Source organism: Cherax quadricarinatus, unplaced genomic scaffold (assembly GCF_038502225.1).
Source record: "Cherax quadricarinatus isolate ZL_2023a unplaced genomic scaffold, ASM3850222v1 Contig2383, whole genome shotgun sequence".
Classification (NCBI taxonomy): domain Eukaryota; kingdom Metazoa; phylum Arthropoda; class Malacostraca; order Decapoda; family Parastacidae; genus Cherax; species Cherax quadricarinatus.
In genome coordinates, this window is record NW_027197409.1 from 12,021 (window position 1) to 32,500 (window position 20,480).

The window sequence follows — 20,480 nt, forward strand, 5'->3', positions numbered from 1 at the left end:
TTTTCCTTACAGTATTTGTCCAGCCAGCAATTGACACCAATTGCTCTGGACAACCATTCATTTTCAACTCCTCTCCTTGGCAAAATACCACATATGACAGGGTTCCCACCCTTCTTCCTAATTATCTCTATTGCTGACCTATACCTGCTAATCAGGTCCTCACTCCTACGTCTGCCAACATCGTTGCCTCCAGCACTGAGACAGATAATAGGATTGCTCCCATTACCTCTCATGATGTCATCCAGATGGCTAACAATATCCTTCATCCCAGCCCCAGGAAAACACTCTCTGCCTTCTACTCCTGTCCTTCAAGCATAATGCCATATCCATGTACCTAATCTGGCTATACCCAACAACAACAATGTTTTTACCTTCCGTGGCGTCGTCCCTCGTGATGTTCCAAGTAGTCGACTCACATTCGTTAGGTAGCACTACACCTTCGCTTGTGGAATTCGTCAAAACGTTCTCGATGGTTTTCATTGGGGTTTCTAGGGATGTCTCACTCACGCCAGCCAATGCTTCCTTGGTGCTCGTTGTGACATTCCCAGTAGAACACCCACATTCGTCAGGTAGCACCGAAAATGGGTTGGAAGTTTCCTCAGTAGTCTTCTGGGTCCTCGTTGTTTATACCTCTCCAACAGTCTTCTTGATCCTCAGCTTGGTTTCATGTTTCCCGGCCACTGACCAAGCTCCCCTCTTAACCTGGGGACTCACAATAGGAGGATTACTTCGAATCCTATGTTCTCCTCCGTTAATCGCCGTATCTCCTGCTTAGCAACCCTAAGCTCTTCTTTCAGCTGCTGCTTAAGTTGCTCAAGAGAGGGCATACAGGTTCAGATTCACAGAGAGCACACAAACAGGTCTTCACCCTTGATGCTGGTGAGGGGCTTTTAATCCAAGGACTGCTCATGGTGTGGTTGACAGCATCTTCTACTCGCACACTGAGGGGTCTGTTACTGATACCCTGCACGGGTGAAACGTTGGGCATGTTTCCTGCACCTACTGTTCCTGTTCACCTAGCAATAAATAGCTACCTTAGCATTATTCGACTATTGTGGGACTCATTCTGGGGAGACAAGATTTACCTACATTGCCTTAAATGCTTTGCATAACCAGGGACTTTGTATATAGTAAGCTAATAACGTTAACTAGGTCTGTAATAGTCATATTTTGTACTTGTAGAAATAAAGAACATTATTTTTATCACCGTAGTGCTTAAAGCCGCATTTAAAATGCCTCCCATTCTACGGGTGCTATATGACCCCCAAAGGTTTTCTTCTGATTGAAACTTAAATGTGAATTTATTAAGCATTTGGGGAAGTAGATAAGGTGACATTTGCATTGTGTGGCCTTTTGAGGCGAGACAAAGTGTCGTGAGGTCAAATCCTCGCCTCCCGCAGTTTGGTAAATGATTCAAATCCACTTGTTTCGTTGTTTCATTGCTAAATAGACTTCTTGTTGAGGCGGGTATTCCAACAGGATGAGGCTGAAAATAATCCTTGAGAAACCACTGCCACAAGTGCCATCACAACATGAAACAAACCCATTTCGCTGGGCTCATGTTGTTTGTAGGATCGATTGTTGGGCGGATATGGTGACATGTACATTGTGTGGCGTCTTCAGGCAGGACAATGTGTTGTGGGGTGGAATCCTGGCCTGCCGCAGTTTGGTAACGGATATATATATATATATATATATATATATATATATATATATATATATATATATATATATATATATATATATATATATATATATATATATATATATATATATATATATATATATCGTACCGAATATGTAAAACTTGCGATCTTGGCTTAAATAGCAACGCTCATCTTGCCATATAAGACAAGCGAAAATTTGTGTATGCAATAATTTCGCAAAGATCATTCTGAACCCAACGATAAAAATATATTTCACATTTCACTGAGTTTGTTTACTATTAAATTATTGTCAACGAATCTTAAATATATTTAGTTGGATTAGGCTAAAATAAGTTGCGCTTGTTATAATAAGGTTAGGTAAGTTTTCTAAGATTCTTTTGGTGCAAAATTACAAATTTTTACATTAACATTAATGAAAAAAATATATCTTTAATCGTATAAGAGAAAATTTTAGAAAGGACTTGCTAAATATATATATATATATATATATATATATATATATATATATATATATATATATATATATATATATATATATATATATATATATATATATATATATATATATATTTATATATAAATATAAATATATATACATATATAATATATATATATATATACATATATAATATATATATATATATATACATATATATATATATATATATATATATATATATATATATATATATATATGTGTGTGTGTGTGTGTGTGTGTGTGTGAAAGAATAGAGAAATTCCAAGCGCTTTCGTGACTACTCACATTATCAAGGAACAATAAAAGTAATGCATCAAAGAAAGCCATATAAATGGTCTAGACCACACCTCACTATCACATCCCACAACAAAGCAACACCTGACGCGCGATTCATAAGAAAGGGAACACTGCAGCAGGTCCGCTGGCCCAACTAAAAAGGTCCTTCACACAAGCCAAGAACAAACTATTCTACCCAAGAATTAAGAATTTTAAAATTTATTATTTGTCCAATGTATTATTAAATTCTTCCCAAATTCTATTAATTATGAATGGATCTAATTTATATAAACCAAAGGAAATATTGATATTATTGTCAAAACTGTTTTTATTGAAACAAGATTCAATTATATTCCTGTCAACCATGGACTTGCTTGATACAATTTTCTCAACTTTTTGAAAATCAGTTGGATGGTTAAAATCTCTCACATGAATAAATAGAGCATTGGAATCTTGTCCAGTTCTGATGCTATATTTATGTTGTTTTAATCTTAGTTCGAGACTTTTACCAGTTTGACCGTAATAAACTTTATCGCAAATTTTACAAGCAGTTTTATAGACACATCCGTCAGCATTTTGGGGGAATTCTTTATCAAAAGGTTTGTTGTAGGAAGTGATAGTGAGGTGTGGTCTAGGCCCTTTATATGCCTTCCTTTGATGCATTACTTTTATTGCTCCTTGATAATGTGAGTAGTCACGAATGCGCTTGGAATTTCTCTATTCTTTCACACTGGTTGTTTTGCATATTCTAAAATCACCTGTTTACTGTGATCTTATTGCATATATATATATATATATATATATATATATATATATATATATATATATATATATATATATATATATATATATATATATATATATATATATATATATATATATATATTTATTTATTTATTATCACACTGGCCGATTCCCACCAAGGCAGGGTGGCCCGAAAAAGAAAAACTTTCACCATCATTCACTCCATCACTGTCTTGCCAGAAGGGTGCTTTACACTATAGTTTTTAAACTGCAACATTAACACCCCTCCTTCAGAGTGCAGGCACTGTACTTCCCATCTCCAGGACTCAAGTCCGGCCTGCCGGTTTCCCTGAACCCCTTCATAAATGATACTTTGCTCACACTCCAACAGTACGTCAAGTATTAAAAAGCATTTGTCTCCATTCACTCCTATCAAACACGCTCATGCATGCCTGCTGGAAGTCCAAGCCCCTCGCACACAAAACCTCCTTTACCCCCTCTCTCCAACCTTTCCTAGGCCGACCCCTACCCCGCCTTCCTTCCACTACAGACTGATACACTCTTGAAGTCATTCTGTTTCGCTCCATTCTCTCTACATGTCCGAACCACCTCAACAACCCTTCCTCAGCCCTCTGGACAACAGTTTTGGTAATCCCGCACCTCCTCCTAACTTCCAAACTACGAATTCTCTGCATTATATTCACACCACACATTGCCCTCAGACATGACATCTCCACTGCCTCCAGCCTTCTCCTCGCTGCAACATTCATCACCCATGCTTCACACCCATATAAGAGCGTTGGTAAAACTATACTCTCATACATTCCCCTCTTTGCCTCCAAGGACAAAGTTCTTTGTCTCCACAGACTCCTAAGTGCACCACTCACTCTTTTCCCCTCATCAATTCTATGATTCACCTCATCTTTCATAGACCCATCCGCTGACACGTCCACTCCCAAATATCTGAATACATTCACCTCCTCCATACTCTCTCCCTCCAATCTGATATTCAATCTTTCATCACCTAATCTTTTTGTTATCCTCATAACCTTACTCTTTCCTTTATTCACCTTTAATTTTCTTCTTTTGCACACCCTACCAAATTCATCCACCAATCTCTGCAACTTCTCTTCAGAATCTCCCAAGAGCACAGTGTCATCAGCAAAGAGCAGCTGTGACAACTCCCACTTTGTGTGTGATTCTTTATCTTTTAACTCCACGCCTCTTGCCAAGACCCTCGCATTTACTTCTCTTACAACCCCATCTATAAATATATTAAACAACCACGGTGACATCACACATCCTTGTCTAAGGCCTACTTTTACTGGGAAATAATTTCCCTCTTTCCTACATACTCTAACTTGAGCCTCACTATCCTCGTAAAAGCTCTTCACTGCTTTCAGTAACCTACCTCCTACACCATACACTTGCAACATCTGCCACATTGCCCCCCTATCCACCCTGTCATACGCCTTTTCCAAATCCATAAATGCCACAAAGACCTCTTTAGCCTTATCTAAATACTGTTCACGTATATGTTTCACTGTAAACACCTGGTCCACACACCCCCTACCTTTCCTAAAGCCTCCTTGTTCATCTGCTATCCTATTCTCCGTCTTACCCTTAATTCATTCAATAATAACTCTACCATACACTTTACCAGGTATACAGGTATATATATATATATATATATATATATATATATATATATATATATATATATATATATATATATATATATATATATATATATATATATATATATATATATATTGATCCACGATTCTAGGTAGTAAAAGTTCATATGATCCAGGATCATGATCCTGGATCGTGTAATACAAAATCTTATCAGGTTTGCTATGCAGAAACTGGGATGATGAGAATTAGTATACAGAGACAGACTTGGTGAATTACACCGAGTTAAATAATTTAAAGCGTATTTTAATGCAAGGAGACATAGAAGCACAAGTATCAAGCTGAACACTTTCAACAAGTACACAGAACAGGTAATAAAAATGTGTTACAAATGCTGAAAGATAGAAGACGAAAGTATTTTAAGTATTTCTTGTATAACTAGTAGTACAGTAAAGGGGAATGATATGTAACTGATCAACTGCAGGGTAACATGTATTTGTACTCTCTTGACATCACTCACGTTGGATGCTATATCTTATACTTACCTGTTAGCAAAAGTTACAAGGCTTGTACTCTCTTGAGAACACAAACATGGGCTCTGGTTGTACTTGCACTCTCATGACAGCAAACACGTACATTGCTAACACCTGTACTTTCCTGAGAACACACAACTTGTACATTTCTTACATTCATATTCTCATGAAAGCACACATATAAACCTATACTTGTGCTCTCCTGAGAGCTTACATGTAGACTGCATATACTGATAGTCATCTGAGCGCACAGCTTGTTCACTGCTTGTACTCTTCTTAGAGTACGCAGCACTATAAATCACCTGCAATTTTAAGTACTCACCTGAATGCACGCAACATTTGCATCGCTTCCCTTTGCAACCTTTGTACACTTCTCTCTCTCCATCCAAACATTTTTTCTTGCAAGTTCCCTTCTCAACTTCGCACTTCTTCTTGGGAGAACACTCTGTAAAGTTATACCAAACAAATAAATCCATGATATATTCTAATTAATGGAGGGCATTCAATAATTATTTTCTTAAATAAGGATCTAATAGTTATCAATGGCGCGTCAAGGTGTGTTCACTGACAGGTAAATCTCTCACTCTATGTAAATGATATATTACTGACTTATTAAGATCTTAGTTCCGTTTATGTCAAGGTATTATCACCGACAGGTGAATCTCTCACTGGTTATAAAGGATACAATACTATATTAAGATCTTAGTTCAGTTTAAGTCTATTGAGAGTTTTCTCCAGTCCATATTTAAGAATTATAGTTCGTTTCTTTGGTATGTAATTAGGTAAAATGCCACTTACGACTTTAGATAATATCTGAAATATATTTCCATTCATCTTTTCAAGTTTATTTTAAAAAATATTATATATGATTAGTGAGACAACATAATTTAAAAAATTAAGGATATTTTCTTACTTTTTCCCTTTTGTCCACCAGTATAGTCCGATCCTTTCCGTGTGTCCAGGTCATCCTTCTTCAGCAGCACTGACACCCAGGAACAAATACACAATTAATTATCCTTCCTACTCAGCAGACACTGATGGAGAAATGTAAACTTTTCTCTACCTCACAGAAACAGTTTCTCCTTTTAGGAAATAATGTACGAGAGAAAAAACATCTACATAGTATTTAGAGGTACAGTTCTTGAAACATATATAATAACACCTATTTCATATTTGTAATAATGTTGGTGGAATTACCGACATGTTTTATATTTCTTCATCAGTGACAAGCAATAGCAAATATTCAATTTATCATTAGTAAGAACAACAATAAGGTAATACATTAAGAACAAGCAATAGATCTTATACAGTATCTCAACAGAGTAACAATGAAAATAATGAGTGGAATTATCTTAATAATTAGTATATGATGTTTCAGGTAATAAAAATAGACAATACTCAAAGCTTAATTCATGAACTAGAATAGAAGTAATTACAGCCACTGATGAGACAGCATTAAACAGGATGAATCAACAGTTACAACAGACACTACACAACTTATCTAGTAGACAATATACATAATTTCATTTCAGGAGAAAGTAGCAACAGACACTGATTAGCATTTAAAGTAATAACAGCAGTCAGTAGACAAAATATCGAGAAGGAACAACGGCAGCGGCAAACATTTCATGGCATTTCACTTGCCAACAACAGTGTCTACATAATACTTCAGGTAGCAACAATAGTGGCAGCAGACACTATACAAATATTCAGTAGCAGCAGGAGTAACAACAGACTTTAAACACTTCAAGTAACAGCAATAGAGATTACACAGTGAACGAAGCAAGAAGCACTACACAACACTTCACGAACCAACAATAGTAACAAAAGACACTGCATAATACTTCAGTCACCAACAACAATAGTAACAGAAGCTACACAACATTTCAGGTACCAACAACAGTACCAGCAGACAGAACACATCAATTCAGATACTAAAAACAATAATAGCAAACACTACACAGGAATAACAGATGATAACAATACAGATTCCACCAGCAGTAGTTGGAAACACTACACAGTAGTAACACAAAACAACACAACTTCCACCAGCAGTTGTTACACAGTGGTAACACAAAATAACACAAGTTCCACCAGCAGTTGTTACACAGTAGTAACACAAAATAACACAAGTTCCACCAGCAGTTGTTACACAGTAGTAACACAAAATAACACAAGTTCCACCAGCAGTTGTTACACAGTAGTAACACAAAATAACAACACAAGTTCCACCAGCAGTTGTTACACAGTAGTAACACAAAATAACACAAGTTCCACCAGCAGTAGTTACAAACACTACACAGTAGTAACACAAAATAACAACACAAGTTCCACCAGCAGTAGTTACAAACACTACACAGTAGTAACACAAAATAACAACACAAGTTCCACCAGCAGTAGTTACAAACACTACACAGTAGTAACACAAAATAACAACACAAGTTCCACCAGCAGTAGTTACAAACACTACACAGTAGTAACACAAAATAGCAACACAAGTTCCACCAGCAGTAGTTACAAACACTACACAGTAGTAACACAAAATAACAACACAAGTTCCACCAGCAGTAGTTACACAGTAGTAACACAAAATAACAACACAAGTTCCACCAGCAGTAGTTACACAGTAGTAACACAAAATAACAACACAAGTTCCACCAGCAGTAGTTACAAACACTACAAAAACTGCCAAGTTAATTTCTTACCGTCATTCTCTTTACTTCCTCGGACCTTCTTTCTTAAATTTTCCCTCATCCGTTTGCTCTCTCCTCTGTGTGTTTTCATCTTTATCACACCCTTATTACGTATTTTCTTTCTATCATTTCCTTTATGACGTTTATCGTTTACTGGTCCTTTGTCTATTTTCCTGTTGTCTTGTTTGTCGTAAAAATTATTTTTCCTCTTTTCTTTTTCAACTTGGTTATCAGCTTTTCTATTATGTTTCTTTTTAATTAAACTTTTATTTTTGTTCATTATGTCTTTTCCTTCTCGATGTTTGTTATTTTCTCTTTTCTTTTCTCCCTTTCTTTTGCTATTTGTATTACGAAGTTCACTTTTATTAACTTTGGGTTTGTCTCTCTCCCTCCTGTCTCCATCACGTTCCTGACTTTTCCATGAAACTGTTCCTTCTTTCCTTCCCTTTACACGTCGATGAGGACCTTCCCTTGATTTCTTCCCGATGCCTTTTCCTTCCTTTTCATCATTTTGCATATTTATCTTTGATTTCTTTACAATTGGACTTTGAACTATTCTTGAATTGATATTCTTGCCTTTCTTTTCTTTTTCGTCATTATGCTTTCTTTTCCTCGATTTATTTTTAATTTTCTGTTTCTTTCTCTTCAGAAGATGATCTTTTTCTGTTTTCGTTTCCCCATTTATTTTTTCTTTTCCGTCATATTGAAGACTTTCTCTTGAAAGATTTTTTATTTTTCTCTTTCCTTTCCCCCTGTGACCTTCAATATTTTCTTTGGATTTTCTCTCGTTCTTCCTCTTCTTATCAACTTGTCTCCCTATCTTCTTTTTCTTAAACACGTTCTCTTTTTTTCTTCCTTGACGTTTATCATCGTTTAACTGACGTTCCTTGTGCAAGACTGCAGTGTCAGCAGTGTTGACAGAGTCACCAGCAACGTTACGTTGTTTCTCTCTTGCTCTCGTCTCTGAGGAAAAAAAATAGAGTCAAAATTACGATAATAATACTTATACTCTCATGGCTATTGTAATTACATTGATGTTTAATAACAATTTTAGAATCAGTTTCATACTTTATAAAGATGATTGAAATGCAAGTTGCATGCAACCCCACACACACACACACACACACACACACACACACACACACACACACACACACACACACACACACACACACACACACACACACAAGCACGCACACATACACACACACAAAACCGATGGAATTTTGATGAGCTGGAGAGAGGAGACAGCGTAGAAGAAAGTGATTACATAGTGGGAACGCTATGTATAACCCACCACAGAACAGCAGGAGGCCAAGGCAAGAGTACGACGAGAGCAATAGAGCGATGGTTGACACACTGGCTGCAGTGGCCAGAAGAGCTCATGCAAGCATTGCAAAGCTCTTGATCATGGGTGACTTTAACCACAAGGAGATCGATTGGGAGAACTTGAAGCCACATGGGGGCCAAGATACATGGAGGGCTAAGATGATGGAGGTGGTACTGGAAAACTTCATGTACCAACACGTAAGGGACACTACATGAGAGAGAGGAGAGGATGAACCAGCAAGACTGGACTTAGTATTAACCATGAGTAGTGCAGATATCGAGGACATCACATATGAAAGACCCCTTGGGGCCAGCGATCATGTGGTTTTAAGCTTCGAACACACAGTAGAGCTACAAGTGGAGGGGGAAGCAGGAAGGCCAGGATGAATGAAGCCAAACTGCAAGAAAGGGGACTACACGGGAATGAGGAACTTCCTGAACGGGGTTCAGTGAGACAGAGAACTGGCAGGGAAGCCAGTTAATGAGATGATGTAATATGTAGCAACAATATGCAAGGAGGCTGCGGAGAGGTTTGTACCCAAGGGTAACAGGAATAATGAAAAAGATAGGATGAGCCCATGGTTCACCCAAAGGTGCAGGGAGACAAAAACCAAGTGTGCTAGGGAATGGAAGAAATATAGAAGGCAAAGGACCCAGGAGAATAAGGAGAGCAGTCGTAGAGCCAGAAACGAATATGCACAGATAAGAAGGGAGGCCCAACGACAATATGAAAACGACATAGTAGCGAAAGCCAATTCTGACCCGAAACTGTTATACAGCCACATCAAGGAGGAAAACAACAATCAATGACCAGGTAATCAGGCTAAGGAAGGAAGGAGGAGAGACAACAAGAAATGACCATGAAGTATGTGAGGAACTCAACAAGAGATTCAAAGAAGTGTTCACAGAGGAGACAGAAGGGGTTCCAGAAAGACAGAGAGGTGGGGCACACCACCAAGTGCTGGACACAGTGCTCACAACCGAGGAAGAAGTGAAGAGGCTTCTGAGTGAGCTAGATACCTCAAAGGCAATGGGGCCAGATAACATCTCCCCATGGGTCCTGAGAGAGGGAGCAGAGGCGCTATGTGTACCCCTAACAACAATATTCAATACATCTATTGAAACAGGGAGATTGCCTGAGGCATGGAAGAGAGCAAATGTAGTACCAATCTTTAAAAAAGAAGACAGACATGAAGCACTAAACTCCAGACCAGTGTCACTGACATGTATAGCATGCAAAATCATGGAGAAAATTATCAGGAGAAGAGTGGTGGAACACCTAGAAAGGAATGATCTGATCAACAGCAGCCAACATGGTTTCAGGGACGGGAAATCCTGTGTCACAAACCTACTGGAGTTCTATGACAGAGTGACAGCAGCAAGACAAGAGAGAGAGGGGATTGCATTTTCATGGACTGCAAGAAGGTGTTAGACACAGTTCCACACAAGAGATTAGTGCAAAAAGTGGAGGACCAGGCAGGGATAACAGGGAAGGCACTACAATGGATCAGGGAATACTTGTCAAGAAGACAGCAGCGAGTCATGGTACATGGCGAGGTGTCAGAGTGAGCACTTGTGACAGAGTGACAGCAGCAAGACAAGAGAGAGAGTGGATTGCATTTTCTTGGACTGCAAGAAGGCGTTAGACACAGTTCCACACAAGAGATTAGTGCAAAAACTGGAGGACCAGGCAGGGATAACAGGGAAGGCACTACAATGGATCAGGGAATACTTGTCAAGAAGACAGTAGCGAGTCATGGTACATGGCGAGGTGTCAGAGTACCTGTGACCAGCGGGGTCCCACAGGGGTCAGTCCTAGGACCAGTGCTGTTTCTGGTATTTGTGAACGACATGACGGAAGGAACAGACTCCGACGTGTCCCTGTTTGCAGATGACATGAAGTTGATGAGAAGAATTCATTCGATCGAAGACCAGGCAGAACTACAAAGGGATCTGTACAGGCTGCAGACCTGGTCCAGCAATTGGCTCCTGGAGTTCAACCCCACCAAGTGCAAAGTCATGAAGATTGGGAAGGGCAAAGAAGACCGCAGATGGAGTACAGTCTAGAGGGCCAGAGACTGCAAACCTTACTCAAGGAAAAAGACCTTGTGGTGAGTATAACACCAGGCACATCTCCTGAGGGGTACATCAACCAAATAACTGCTGCAGCATATGGGCGCTTAGCAAACCTCAGAACAGTATTCCGACATCTTAATAAGGAATCGTTCAGGATCCTGTACACCGTCTACGTTAGGCCCATATTGGAGTATGCGGCACCAGTTTGGAACCCACACCTAGCCAAGCACTAAAAGAAACTAGAGAAAGTGCAAAGGTTTGCAACAAGACTAGTCCCAGAGCTAAGGGGTATGTCCTACGAGGAGAGGTTAAAGGAAATCAACCTGACGACACTGGATGACAGGAGAGATACGGGGGACATGATAACGATATACAAAATACTGAGAGGAATTGACAAGGTGGACAAAGACAGGATGATTCAGAGATGGGACACAGCAACAAGAGGACACAGCTGGAAGTTGAAGACACAGACGAATCACAAGGATGTTAGGAAGTATTTCTTCAGCCACAGAGTTGTCAGGAAGCGATGTAATGGAGGCAGGATCCATACATAGCTTTATGCAGAGGTATGATAAAGCTCTCGGTTCAGGTAGAGTGACCTAGTAACGACCAGTGAAGAGACGGGGCCAGGAGCTAGGACTCGTCCTCTGCAACCTCAACTAGGTGTGTACACACGCACACACACACACACACACACACACACACACACACACACCCACACACACACACACACACACACATACACACACACACACACATACACACACACACACATACACACACACACACACACACACACACACACACACACACACACACACACACACACACACACACACACACACACACACACACACACACGTATGGAAACGTATATTCTAACACATATACATGCATACATACATATACACTCATATACATACACACACTCACAAACACACTCACACCTATATACAAGAAAGTGCAGAAGCAAACATTATACAATGTTTCAAGTTCAGGTACGGAATAACCAGAATGACCTGGGGTCAAAAATACCAGGGATTATATTTTTGATGGCCGACACAGGAGCTAAAACTCGGCTGTTGAAAATTCAATTCCTCTTCAAGGGATGCTCCTTGACGTGGCAAAGAGGCTCTTGGTCTGAGGAATTAGACCCTCTGGTCTCTTTCCTCAATCCTCCCTTCCCTATCCCATCCTCTCCATCCTCCCTTTTTTCCCTTTCCTCTCCCCTCCCAACCCTAGCTTCCCCTGCCCCGTTTGTAGCCTCTGGTGTCCTCTCCTATGGCATTACGGTTTCTAGGTGGGGGAAGTTTGCAGGGGTTCATCCCGCTCAGTGAGATTCCTAGGGTATGATGTAGTTTGCCGTGGAATCTGGATAATCTGGAGGCACCCTGCTCCCTTCTTGGATATCCGAGAGGTGGGGCGGGGTGTTCTGCAGGTGACAAGCGTGCCTCCAGAGGCTGCCTGTCGGTTCTGGGAGGTGGCAGGAGGTATGCTTTGTGGCGGGTTTCCAACCATCCTCTCTTTTGTCCACTGAGGTGGTTCGATAGATGTGAGGTTGCTAACCTGAAGCGCTGGTTTACTGGCGTGAAGGGTAGGGTATGGCACAGGTCCCACGCTACATTTGCACTGCTAGCGCTCTCGGGGCCCTCTGGGATGAGAGGGGGAACTTACACCCCTTTCAGGCCTTCTAGTGACTGCCCCTCTTCTGCCCCTTTTTAGTTTTTCCTTCTTTCTTTTTTTCTTTAAAATAATAATAAGAAAGAAGTACCACCATCATGGAGTCTTTGTTCTGTAATAACCTTTCTCCTCCAAGGTCCCTTTTTGTTACTGCATTCTGTGCTGACCCAGCTTCGTTAATGGACCATTCTCCAGACTTTTCCCATACCCCTGTACCTTCTGCTGGTGATGCTTCGTTACCTCCTCCAAGTACTGAGGCTCCTCCCATTTCTTCTAGTGCCTCTGCCTCTTGCATGCCTTTAACTATGCATCTGGCTTCCCCAAATACAGTGCAACAGGTCGGGCTGCCCACGGAAGTACGCCTAAACGTTCCAAACCATTTGCTGATGACGGTTCTTCAATGTCTGCTCATTTCACCCAGAAACGACCTACGCAATACCCACTTTCCCTACACACCATGTATACAAGTATACAGTGGACTGTAATGCTTTTCCCTACAGTCGACAACTCCAACTGATTATTAATCAGACCATAGTATTGGTAAAGCTGTTTTATGACACGTTGGCCAAAACATATCCTTTCAAGCTCTTTGAAGTGGTGCACATATCGTTACAGTTCATCTTTCTTCCATTGATAACGTTCCTATCACAGTTCACAAGCTCACTACTCTCGGTTCTTGCAGTGGTAAAGTAATTTTACCGTGTACCATTGTACAGTATGATTTTCTGCCTTGTGGTGGCGAAATTTTGGAGCAATTAGCCTTTCAGGGCCGTCCAATTCTCAAAGTAGATACACATGTCCTGCCCACTTGTGGGCGGAGATGCTTTCCCAGTAAAATCGTCCACTTAACCTTTGACTGCTGTGAACTCTCGTCCTTCCTTTATATCGCAGGCCATCGCCTAGAGGCCCATAAAGTGGTCCCTACTCCCCAACAGTGTCAAAATTGCTGGCGCTTCAGACACCCCACTAAATACTGCAGATCTGTGGTGGAATGCCCAGTCTGTGGTGCCATGGATCTTCCCGATACATCTTGCAGTCTTCCCCCCACTTGTCTCAATTGCAATGAACCTCATCCTTCTGTTTCCCGCCGATATTAGGTCTATCTTAATGAACAAGAAATCAGTTGTCTTAAGGAGAGTAAAAGCCTTACTTATGCTATGGCTGTCCCTCAGCTCCACCTTCAGGGGAATCTTCTTCGTGTCCCTTGTTCTCGAGTAGCTAGGAGACCTCCAACCTTGACGGTTCCCCTTCCTACCAGCTCCTCTGTGCCATATCTTCTAGGGTCACCCCATCTCTAGTTCTTTTGCGGATTTACCCTTTGAAACTCCCACCTCTTTCTATCTCTACCTTTTCATCTTCTCGCCTGCTAGTTTCTCAGTCTGCGAGGCCTCGCACAAATGCTCCTTCTTTAACGCCTAACACCTGCGAAGTTGAACCTGTCTCCTAAGCCCAAGTCTCTTCACATTCCTCCGGTGCTTACAATTCCCCGACAGTTCTCCTTTGAGGTCTCGGTGCCTAGTTCTCACCCCTTTTCTAACTCTCAAACGAAGGTGCAGGTTCACCCCACCTCGTGTGATCCCCTCTTCTCTTGCTCACCCCCAAAACTTATTCTCCAGTCTTCCACCAGCCTTCTCTTCTGTTCCACTGCAGGACTCTTCTGTCCCTGCCGGCATATCTCTCCAGGTTCATACTCCCCTCCCCTCTCTAGCCTCTTAGGTTCCATTCATAGTCTCCCCGATCTCTACTTGCTCTACCTCACCTTTTCTGCTGAAACACTTGATACTATCTCCAACTATATTGCAGAGACAAAATCCTCAATGGACACCTGTGCACATCCTTATCCCCCTTCTTATTTTTCACAACCTTCGCAGCAATCTTTTCCTTCACAGCATTCTGATCCCTCTTTGCTTACACACTTTCTGTTGCCTCCACACATTGACTTCAGCACCCTACTAGCCCATAGATTTTATCGCTTCTCAATGTTAGCATACCTGTCTGTGTGAATAATGACTTATTTACTACCTCCGCTCCTACCTTATCTTCTCTTCTTGCAGACGGTCCTGCCTTCGACTTACGATCACTTTTTAACTTTTAGTCAGCAACTGTTTTACTATACTAACTTTGACTCATAACCCCTAGCATCCCTTACAACCCTTTCCTCCCCTCACTTCTCATCCTTTATCCACCTCGCTGTATATAGCCCTGGCACTATTTTCTGCCCAGCAGCGCTGCATGACCCTTGTCAACTTAGGGCTTTATTTGATTATAATAATGAAAATTTAGCTCTGTGAGTAGTAATTTATTCTGTTTCACAAAAAACCAAGAGAGCCAATAATATTCGCATGTCTGAATGTCACTTGGTTTATGTGACTGTGATATTTGAAGGAATATTGTCAAAAATACTGACGTGTACAACAGAAGGTGCCTGGAGAGCAGTCATCACTGAGAGTTAGCGGAGCTTGACACACAGTGGATACGTGAACGCACTTACTTATACAGCAGAAGGTGCCTGGAGAGCAGTCATCACTGAGAGTTAGCGGAGCTCGACACACAGTGGATACGTGAACGCACTTACTTATACAGCAGAAGGTGCCTGGAGAGCAGTCATCACTGAGAGTTAGCGGAGCACTACACACAGTGGCGACGTGAATGCATTTTCCTCCGTCCTGTACACAGGTTCTCCCAGCCAACACATTTATTTCCTGGAACAGTTAACAGAACATCACTTTATAGTACTCAGCCTCACTATCTCTGGTATAAAAGATCATGTTCGTAGTGTTAGTGACTTAACATCACTTAATGGCATCAGATAATAAAATCATTATATCAGCTGTTTAACATCAGCATACACACACTAATATCAGGGTATCAGAATTTATTGATCAACTCTGTGGCACAATGGTTTAAAATTTAGGTAACTGACATCACGATTTACAAATCAGTTTTATGTAACAGGGTTGAAAATTCATCTCCGTGGCTTTAACAATTAACTGAATATAAGCTATTTGGTGTCTGTTTTTGTAACTCAGGGCTTTTACTCCAGTGTTTAAACTTCAGTTTTATAAAATTAACGTTTTTATATCAGCTTTCTTATTAGTTTTTAAAGTTACGTAATTAATGTATTTGAATATAAAGATCATTTTAGGACCTAACTGAGAAACCTAACCTAAGCTAACGCCACATTTTTCTAGCTAAATTCTAGCCATAGGATCGAACCCGTATAATTTTAGCCCACCTCATAGTGAGCGAGAAATCCACGACGCTCTAACGCAATCCTAGAAGAATCATGCACTCAGCAGAGCTAAGACGATTTGGATCCCCCGGTAAGTCACAGCGTTGTTATTGACTAAATATCATTCGTTCGTGATTACATATATACTGCTTGTGTAGGCTAGTACACCAAATGGGGAGTAAAATAAAATGAACTCTGAAGCACTCACACCATCGTATATCCTCGGGTCATGGTACAACATCTAGCTCTGCTGGGTGCGTGATTCTTGTAGGATTGTATGGTCCCGGGGGTTAGAGCATTGTGGAATTTTCGCTCTCCATGAGGTGGGCTAAAACAACACGGGTTCGATCCCCCGGCTAGTCGAGGTGTTCTTACACACACACACACACACACACACACACACACACACACACACACACACACACACACACACACACACACACACACACACACACATATATATATATATATATATATATATATATATATATATATATATATATGTATATATATATATATATATATATATATATATATATATATATATATATAAATATATATATATATATATATTTATATATATATATATATATATATATATATATATATATATATATATATATATATATATATATATATATATATATATATATATACATATATATAAATATATATATATATATATTTATATATATATATATGTTATATATATATATATATATATATATATAACATATATATATATGTTATATATATATATATATATATATATAACATATATATATGACACTGTGCTCTTGGGAGATTCTGAAGAGAAGTTGCAGAGATTGGTGGATGAATTTGGTAGGGTGTGCAAAAGAAGAAAATTAAAGGTGAATACAGGAAAGAGTAAGGTTATGAGGATAACAAAAAGATTAGGTGATGAAAGATTGAATATCAGATTGGAGGGAGAGAGTATGGAGGAGGTGAACGTATTCAGATATTTGGGAGTGGACGTGTCAGCGGATGGGTCTATGAAAGATGAGGTGAATCATAGAATTGATGAGGGAAAAAGAGTGAGTGGTGCACTTAGGAGTCTGTGGAGACAAAGAACTTTGTCCTTGGAGGCAAAGAGGGGAATGTATGAGAGTATAGTTTTACCAACGCTCTTATATGGGTGTGAAGCGTGGGTGATGAATGTTGCAGTGAGGAGAAGGCTGGAGGCAGTGGAGATGTCATGTCTGAGGGCAATGTGTGGTGTGAATATAATGCAGAGAATTCGTAGTTTGGAAGTTAGGAGGAGGTGCGGGATTACCAAAACTGTTGTCCAGAGGGCTGAGGAAGGGTTGTTGAGGTGGTTCGGACATGTAGAGAGAATGGAGCGAAACAGAATGACTTCAAGAGTGTATCAGTCTGTAGTGGAAGGAAGGCGGGGTAGGGGTCGGCCTAGGAAGGGTTGGAGGGAGGGGGTAAAGGAGGTTTTGTGTGCGAGGGGCTTGGACTTCCAGCAGGCATGCGTGAGCGTGTTTGATAGGAGTGAATGGAGACAAATGGTTTTTAATACTTGACGTGCTGTTGGAGTGTGAGCAAAGTAACATTTATGAAGGGATTCAGGGAAACCGGCAGGCCGGACTTGAGTCCTGGAGATGGGAAGTACAGTGCCTGCACTCTGAAGGAGGGGTGTTAATGTTGCAGTTTAAAAACTGTAGTGTAAAGCACCCTTCTGGCAAGACAGTGATGGAGTGAATGATGGTGAAAGTTTTTCTTTTTCGGGCCACCCTGCCTTGGTGGGAATCGGCCGGTGTGATAATAAAATATATATAAATATATATATATATATATATATATATATATATATATATATATATATATATATATATATATATATATATATATATATATATATATATATATATATATATATATATGTATGCATATATATATATATATATATATATATATATATATATATATATATATATATATATATATATATATATATATATAAATATATATATATATATAATATATATATACCAAATGTGAAATAGTTTCTACCAATCAACAGTTGATACAGAATATCAGTACCGTTTTACCAGGAGCACGAGCCATTGATCCAGCCAATAGCACTCTCCTCGGTGCTCCTCTTGGGTCCAATGCCATCGATCTGGTCCTAGGAAAAAAAGTCTCAGACCTCCGGACGATGGAAAGCAGGATGAAAGACATTGACACACACGACGCCTTTTACCTACTCACCAGGTGCCTGTCAACGCCAAAACTTATCTATTTTCTGAGATGCTCCCCAGCCTTCAGCAGTCCAAAACTCAAGGAATATGACTCTCTCCTGAAGGCCATGCTAGAGAGTGTATTGAATCTTTCCCTTGACGATGGACAGTGGTTGCAAGCCTCACTTCCGGTCAGGCTTGGAGGGCTAGGAGTACGCAGATCCTCCCAGATTGCTCTACCAGCTTTCCTATCCTCTTCCATTGCATCAAACGAGTTGATAAGACAAATTCTTCCTGACACCCTCAGTGACTCAGCAGGAATAGAAGACCCTAGCTATGTCAGTGCCATCACCGAATGGGAGACTCTTGCTGCTCCAGCACCAAACCCTAGTGCAGCACTGGCTCACAAACAGTCAAGATGGGATAGCCCAATTGCTGAAAAGGTGCTTGCCAACATGCTCAGGGCTGCAACATCAGATAGGGAGATTGCCCGTCTCCAGGCTGTGAGTGCACCTCACTCCGGGGACTTCCTCCAAACAGTTCCCATATCGGCAATGGGAACGCGACTCGACCCTAAGACCCTCCGTATTGCAGTGGCTCTGCGCCTTGCTGCCCCAATTCACACAGAATATATGTGTATTTGCGGCGAAGTGCAAGCAGACCAATACGGTCTACATGGTCTTAACTGTTCCAAAACCAAGGGCTGGCATGCAAGACACAACGAGGTCAACGACATCATTAAGAGAACCCTTGCTACAGCTGGATGCCCTGCCGAGAGGGAGCCACGATCACTTGCAGCAAACAATACCCACAACCCAGCAAACCGCTCTGACGGGATCACCATCTATCCTTGGAAGAATGGCAAGCTCTTAGCATGGGACTATACCTGTGTGTCCACACTGGCTGACACCTATATCCGTCACAGTGTGGGGCGACAGGGAGGAGCTGCTGACCACAGGGAGGAGTACAAGATCAGCGAGTACAGGGACATTAGCCAACAGTATCAATTTGTCCCAGTGGGATCGGAGACCTTGGGATCATGGGGAAAAAATGCCACACGTTTCCTTAAAGAATTGGGTTCCAGACTCATCGACACCACCAGGGACCCAAGGGCAGCCACTTTCATGTTCCAGCGCCTCAGCGTCGCCATCCAGAGGGGAAATGCTTGCTGCATACTTGGCTCACGTCCAGCCTCGGAGGAGCTGGAGGAAATTCATCATCTTTGATACATTGTGCCATTGTATTCATGTTTATGTTTTTTTCTGTAAATGTATTTTGTTTATTAATAAATGTTCACATAGAATAATAAACATATAGGGGGTGGTAGGAGAAGAAAATATTCAAACAGCTCCGGGGAGAACCTTGAGTTTTCTCTGAGGTACGTTTATTGTCTTCTCTGAGGATGAGGGTCCCCATTCCAGCCATAGAGGTGGTACTTCCCTATATTTTAAAAAAAAAAAAAAAAAAAAAAAAAAAATATATATATAAATATATATATATATATAAATATAAATATATATAAATATAAATATATATATATATATAAATATAAATAAATATAAATATAAATATATATATATATATATATATATATATATATATATATATATATACATATATATATATATATATATATATATATATATATGCGGTGCCGAATATGTAAAACTGGTCAATTAGCAAGAACTCATTTAAAATTAAGTCCTTTCTAAAAATTTCTCTTATATGTTTAAAGATATATTTTTTCATTAATGATTATGTAAAAATTTTTTATTTTGCTCCAAAAGAATCTTAGAAAACTTACCTAACCTTATTATAACAAGAATAATTTATTTTAGCCTAACCTAACTAAATATATTTTAGATTTTTTTCAATAATTTAATACAAAACAAGCACTGTGAAATATATTTTTTTCGTTAGGTTCAGAATGATT

At 39.9% G+C, this 20,480-nt stretch overlaps 1 protein-coding gene across 1 annotated transcript in view; it reads right to left on the reverse strand.

Annotated features, from left to right (window-relative positions):
• Positions 1 to 20,480, reverse strand: part of LOC138851844 (axoneme-associated protein mst101(2)-like) — a gene marked incomplete at its 3' end in the record, with an annotated part of 54,539 nt that overhangs the window by 11,770 nt on the left and 22,289 nt on the right. The window contains exons 4-6 of the mRNA XM_070081341.1: positions 15,687 to 15,813; positions 8,039 to 8,989; positions 5,656 to 5,778 (exon numbers count right to left, since the gene is read on the reverse strand). Coding sequence (XP_069937442.1) covers positions 5,656 to 5,778; positions 8,039 to 8,989; positions 15,687 to 15,813 — 1,201 coding nt within the window. The remainder of the gene's footprint in view (positions 1 to 5,655; positions 5,779 to 8,038; positions 8,990 to 15,686; positions 15,814 to 20,480) is intronic.